Source organism: Priapulus caudatus, unplaced genomic scaffold (genome assembly GCF_000485595.1).
Source record: "Priapulus caudatus unplaced genomic scaffold, Priapulus_caudatus-5.0.1 Scaffold855, whole genome shotgun sequence".
NCBI lineage: Eukaryota > Metazoa > Priapulida > Priapulimorpha > Priapulimorphida > Priapulidae > Priapulus > Priapulus caudatus.
This window is the reverse complement of record NW_014577916.1, coordinates 56,814-63,929: the sequence shown is the minus strand read 5'-3', so window position 1 is coordinate 63,929 and position 7,116 is coordinate 56,814. Positions and strand designations below refer to the sequence as shown.

General features: G+C 45.9%; 1 protein-coding gene across 1 annotated transcript; it reads left to right on the top strand.

The window, feature by feature from the left end:
• Nucleotides 1–3,676: 3,676 nt before the first annotated feature.
• LOC106814014 lies at nucleotides 3,677–4,355 on the top strand (the record flags this gene model as incomplete). The annotated part of the gene is given in 2 exon segments (XM_014818270.1): nucleotides 3,677–3,786; nucleotides 3,788–4,355. Coding segments are annotated over 2 exon segments (678 nt in total), but the record flags the coding sequence as incomplete, so codon positions are not given.
• Between the last annotated feature and the right edge of the window lie 2,761 nt (nucleotides 4,356–7,116).

Genomic DNA, 7,116 nt, shown 5'->3' with positions numbered 1-7,116 from the left:
ACGGACGGACGGACGAGCATGCGATTCTACAAGCTGCATCTGACTATGTCAGATGAGCTAAAAATAGAGAAATAGAGAAAAAATGATTTTCGGCCTCACCTTTTACACATGATAAAGAAGGAAGATAAAGAAGTGTACGTACTAAGTTTTAGTTTTGTGATACTCTGTTAAAGACAAATAACATTTTCTCAAGTCAAATGTTGTATCGTGGTGTTGCGAGTAATATCCCCTTGTCTAATAATATAATTTATTTTATCAATTTGGCAGCGATCCAACCAGACTACAGCAGCCCGCAACGCACCCACAACGCCCAACGCCCTAACAACATCAGCTGCCACCAATTCAGAAGACGAGTTCCAGGACAACCAGGATTATCCCACAATTATGGTGAGGCAGTAAATTACATTAAACTAGATCTTAAACGGTTACAGATTTTTGTAACCGGGTAATCGGCCCCTGTAATCGTATTCTTAACCAATTAATCATTCAGTGCTGTTCCATTTTTGAAGGTGGGGGGATTCGAAAAGACCCAAAAAAGGAGTGGGGGGCACCGCGACGAAACAAAAATAGGGGGTGGGGGTGTTTCACCGATATTTGTTTGAAATGTTATAGGGGATCGAGAGGGGGTTTTCAATTCAAAATGTATTCTATTTACCTCGATGTGTGTACTTTACACGTTTTTAGGGGCACTTTTATTTTTAAAACTTAGAATTACTTAGAAAATAATTAGATTGTCAACACATTAATATCTGGCCATCTGCCAATTCCCATTGTACTTTATTTCATGAATCATGGCTGTTTTTCAGGTAGTTCATGATATTTCTCTTGTTTAACAGCCTGTCTTGAGACACAAAAAGCGAACACGGCCTGTAACTCTGCGCAATAATGATCGTGCGGCCAAGCGCAAAGGTCGTGTGGTCACGAAAGATGTCATGATTTTACCACACGACTCGGCCATAGCACATGATGGCACGTACACCGTACCCAGTGCAAACACAATTGCCAACATGACAATGCAGCGGATGGCGGGCAAAATCTGCTTCAACACAACGGACTCCGCGGAGACTATACGTGATGAGATTGCATAATTGTTTGGCACCTTCCCGTTTTTGGAAAAAAAAGTGGGAATCATGTATTACCCTCCGTCGTACGTACGTTTGTCCGTAATGTCGTTGAACTCCTGCCAGACCGTTTGACGTAGAGACTTAAAACTTTTGAGATTGATAGACCCAACATCAGGAATGCGCATGAGCCCTTCGAAATTTTGACTCCGCCCCCCCCCCCGCGGTGGGGGCCAAAAGGTCAAATTCTTTAAAACGCAATTACGGCGTCAATTTTTAATTTGTTTACACAAAACTTTGCATACATACTTACAAGGTCAAGACGCAAAACTTATGTAACGTTTTTTTTAATTTTGACTTCCGGCACGCGAGAGAGAGGGGGCAGGGCAAATGTAGGAAAGCGGCAAGTGTAAGAAAGTGCTGGCTTCTCCACACTTAGGGTTCACTTTGATAATTCCCCATGAGTCTGCTTCAGCTTCGCCGCACGGCGTAGGCCACCAAGATAGCACCAATATCAGTCACGCGGGTGATATACTGGGGCCATTAGACAACTATTATGGACTTGTTGACGCCAAACGCGCAGGACTAAGGGACTCGGCTTCCATCCTTCCCGTGGCACGGTCCAGCTTTGCCCGCGCTCCCGTTCTTTCCTTCCTATTCCTTCTATACCGCGCTTTTCCACCGTTACCTTCCACCTTTCACTTTCCACCTTCACCCCTGCTGAGCTACTTCGCGATCCACGTCTTACGGTACGAAATTACTGATATACGGTATTCTGTGTGTGCGATGTCATCTGTGTAGTTTCGTGGAGCTGCGTGCATTTACACTGTTAAGAGAATATCCTGTGGTATAATAGAACGAACGAAGAGTAGCGTACCAATACTGTGTTCGTGTTATCCTATCTGTGTTATCTATCCTGGACTCGGTCAACGCAACCTGTTACTACCCCCACTAAGAAACGGGTGCCACTAGCGCACCCACTAAGCCGTAGAACCTGTGGGATCGACAAGCTAAATCCCTTGCTTAGATTGGTGCATGTGACCAGCGGTTTAGTTTGGGGTAGTAGCAATACGTGCGTAGATTGCCACGTTCCCCGTATCGGTGTAGCATCTAGTATCTAGTATCGTATTGGTTCTAATATCTGTTTTTCTCTCTAAGCACGAGTTGTACCGCGGTCAACGTCACCTGTTTCCAACGAGACGCACGCAAACTGCTACACACGCCATCGTACCGAGCGTTCGACTTCGCCATGTACACGTAAGTGTGACATATCTTGTTCTAGGCTAACGTATGCTCGAGCTACCGTTTCGTAAATCCATGTTACTTAAATACATTCGTTTGTACGCGTTATTATTGCGTTAACCGCGACCGCGCCTAACGATTACTGCTGTTTCGTCACCACTCCTCGCCTCTCTCACTCCTCAGCCGCTCTCGCTCTCACTCTCGCTTTTCTCACGCCTCAACCGTTCTCCTCCTCCACCTTTCCGCCTCAACCGCTCTCCGCCTCCTCTCACGGCTCCCACGCCTCTCACGCTTCGCACGCCTCACGCCTCTCTCGTACATTTATACCCTTCTCCCCTTTTTAACGCTTCCAATTTGCCGTTTTACCGCGTGCTAACACCCTTTTCGTCCCCGCCGTACCGCCTCTTACACGAAAAATCGTTACTTTCTACGTCACGCCCCCCCCCTTTCACAGCGGCTCTGGCATAGCGGCCCGCGTTACGTATACCACGCTATACTATACATAGCATGCTAGAGGCATACATACGCGGCCAGCGCTGCCGAGGCGGCGAGTGATCAGAATCCATTCTGCGCATGCGCGCTCCACGTGCGTAGCGGCGTCGATTTCGGCCGCATTTCTAAACGGCCTCGCCAACACACAAGCATTACGTCATCGCATTGCTCATAGCCGATCAATACGCACGCCAAAAGCAGCGCGCTCGCATACGTACGTCATCCCAACCCCCCACCCGCTTGTCACTCGCGCGAAACTGTATGCGGGAACCTGTCATGCCACTGCTTTGTTTATGTACAGCCTCTAATCAAAACGGCAAATTGGGCTTTGTTCTAACCAATCACGGAATAATGCAATCGAAATCCACCCAGTGACCAATCGGTAGTTCGCGGTTTTTCACCCTCTTAGCATTCTGTTCATGGTGTTACTCATTCCTACCGTGCCTTAAGCCGGCTCCTATACTGTTTCCTACATTTTTTTTGTGTTACGAATTTACATATATCATGAGACCGATCTGCGCGTATCCGTAAGTGTATTAAGTTTCATGTTATTTGATGATTAAACACATTGGGTGAATGACCGACGCATAAAGTAATCCGTCTCCGTTGGGTTTTGATTTGTCTGTCTTCCTCGTTTGCACCACATCATGCGACGAATCAGTCGAGTTCACAATCCAGCGATCGAATCTTAGACCAGTGATAATGGCCGGAGGAGTTGACGGGAGAACTCATAAGGGGGATCACGCAAAGGAAAATGGCAATGTGAGAAAGGGGGAACGTTACACTATCGAAATGACAAAACTTCGTTTTGATAACTAGTTTCTGAGAAATGCTTTATTATCCGTATTATGCTTTATTATTTATCTGTCCAGGGCTAACCCTCCAAAGTACTTGCAAAGACTGGGAGGCGACAAGTTGGAGGCTTAGTGTCAGCGGAACGTGGGCAGCTTGTTACAGTTGAGCTATGCATGAACGTCACAGGGACATTTATCCCCCTTATTCATCTTCCCACGGGTCTGTATGAAAATGAAGCTAATGAATGGTGCCCCACCAGGATCCATTTACGCATGTCATAAGAGTGGTTGGATGCAGCTCACCATATTCGTAGTCTGGTTCCAGCATTTAATTCAGGCAACAAGAGCAAGTAAGGAAAATCCAGTTCTGTTGATCTTGGATAGTCATGCTACTCATGCGATGAATCTTGAAGTCATTGATCTTGCGAGAGATAAAGATGTTGTGCTACTCTGTCTACCACACCACAGCTCCCATCGAATGCAGCCGTTAGATGTTAGTTTTATAAAACCATTGATGACATACTACGACCAGGAGTTTGAAAACTGGCTGCGCAACCATCTGGGCCGAGTAGTGACAACTTTCCAGACTGCTGAACTATTTGGCAATGCATTTACAAGAGCAGCAACTGCCCAAACTGCTATGAATGAGTTCCGGAAGACAGGGATATACCCATCCAATAGAGATATCATTGAGCCACATGAGTTTGCTGCTTGTGAGCCCACTAACATTGGACCTCCGGAAGACAGGGATATACCCATACAATAGAGATATCATTGAGCCACATGAGTTTGCTGCTTGTGAGCCCACTAACATTGGACCTCCGGAAGATGGTCACACAGGTCACCCGGCTACTCGGCCAGTGGTTCCAGCTCAACCCGCCACTCAGCTAGTGGTTCCAGCTCAACCTGCCACCCAGCCAGTGGTTCCAGCTCAACCTGCCACTCAGCCAGTGGTTCCAGCTCAACCTGCCACTTAGCCAGTGGTTCCAGCTCAACCTGCCACACAGCCAGTAGTTCCAGCTCAACCTGCCACTCAGCCAGAGGTTCCAGCTCAACCTGCCACTCAGCCAGTGGTTCCAGCTCAACCTGCCACTCAGCCAGTGGTTCCAGCTCAACCTGCCACTCAGCCAGTGGTTCCAGCTCAACCTGCCACTCAGCCAGTGGTTCCAGCTGAACCTGCCACTCAGCCAGAGGTTCCAGATCAACCTGCCACTCAGCCAGTAGTTCCAGATTAACCCTCCACTTCGTGCAAGTTTATTTCTCCATTTGAGATTTCGCCCCCACCCAAGGTGACAGCCAGATCGAACAAACGACCAAATGCACGTCGTGGTAAGACAGTGATTTTGACAAGCAGCCCCTACAAGGCAAACCTTGAAGAAACTAAACGATCTAAAGCTGAGAAGGAGAAGGAAGCTCAAGCCAGGAAGGCTAAAAAGGGAAGCGTCCAGACAGGCCAAGGAAAAAAGAGGGGAAACGTCTTGCCACGTCTCGTGATCGACCCCAGGCCAAGCGTCCTAGGAATCAGGTACCCAACCAAGACGATAATCCACCTGAGACCGTTGGCCAGCGTGATGACATGGATGAAGAGGATGCCCAATGCATATACTGTGGGGAAATGTGGAGCGACACAAAGCAGGATTCCATGATTAGGTGCACTGAGTGCCAAAAATGGGCCTATACCAAATGTGCTGGAATTGAAGAAAACGATGATGAGTTTGTTTGTGAGTTCTGTGATTAATAAATATGTTTCCTTTTAAATTTTGTTTGTGTATAAAGTGATTTTTCATATAAAAATGCGAGTTGGGGCAAAATGGACCGGGTGGGTCCATATTACCCCTAGGGGGTGAGCCATTTTACCCAATACGTGGGGTAAAATGGTCCTTTCACACCGAAAAATATATGTGATTTTTAAGGAATGGCTGAAAAAGATAAGTGACTTCCACTGATAGGATGATGTAAACCTAATGCCAACACGAGTTAAGTATGTTGGTTGAACACCCTAAGTGTAAGCATGTTTATGTGGGAGAGCTCCAAAATTAAGGGGTCCGTTATGCCCTTCCCTTATGTGTAAATACAATTGAGATTTTCTAATTGTTTTGCAGGTCAGTCTTGCAGCACAGGTCTGCTCTCACAGTGTATGCTGGGATGCACATTCTGGCATCCATTGGGAGACTCGTGAGCCAGCACACATGACAGCGGACTTTCTAAAACTAGTCAATGATGTGTTTCAATGTGAGGGCATATGGAAAGACTGCTGCACCATTCACGAAACACAACGGCAAGCAGCTGAACACCCTACTGGATCCGAAAGCTCAGGCTCAGAAATGGCACATGATAGTGCAGGAAAGAAGTACAGACCACCTTAATTTGATGGTCTTATTCAAGACACCAATGTTGTCATATCAATACATGAGGATTTGGTGATGAAAGGGCCTTTGGAGTTTTTGCTTACTGGGCGCCTAAACCAAGACTGCATAGAAAACGTTTTTCCCCAGGTAAGATCGAAAGGAGGACACATGTTTAACCCATCTGCACGAGAGTTCCGCTTTGCCTACAGAAACCTGTCGTCAAATTTTATATTGGCGAGCCTTCCATCTGCAAACTGTGTCTATGACAACGACATAATGCTCAGCAGTTTAAGGCATCTATCCAGTGAAGCATGTAGCATGCATAAAGACCACTCACAGGAACCAGCACCAAAACGCCCTAGGACAAAGCCCGAGCAGTCGTCTGTTGCACAGAAAGAACTCAAGGTTATTGCAACTGCGTACTTTGAAACTCCTGCAGAAGTGACCAATGTGCTTGCGTACATAGGGGGTTATCTAGTACACAAAATTCAAGAAATGTTTGAATTTTTCTGTGAGGATTGTCTGAGGATTTTGCTGACAACAGAGGATGACGTAGTAGAGGATGGACAACTGTATGTGAATCTAAAGGCTTACAGTCACAAGAAAGGTGCATTTGGAGCCTTGAATGAACTATCAAGAGATTTTATGCGCATCCTGAAGCAGGTCGAAAACAATTTTCAGCAAAAAAATGAAGATCTGCTTGCTAGCACTAGCCTGTTGAAAGAGCTTGAACAATATGTCTGCAACCGTGTTCCGCTGTCCACATTGGAAGTGTGTTCTATGCACACATACATTGTGAAAACACTTGTTGTCGTGTACCTCAGATGCCGCCTTCATTACTACTTTAACTGTGCTTTCACTAAAGTTAGGTTGTGTTACATAATGGACTGCAGCAGCCAGCATTGTTCGAGAGTCTTCGCTGGTCGCTATTTGTTGATCTTCACTATGTAGTAATATATTGTAAATAATTTATAAAATTGTGCTTGTTGGTGTTCTGTCGCTATTTGTTGATCTTCACTATGTAGTAATATATTGTAAATAATTGATAAAATTGTGCTTGTTGGTGTTCTTTCATTAAAGTTAGGTTGTGTAACTTGTGTTACAGTATGGACTGCAGCAGCCAACATTGTTCGAGAGTCTTCGCTGGTCGCTATTTGTTGATCTTCACTATGTAGTAAT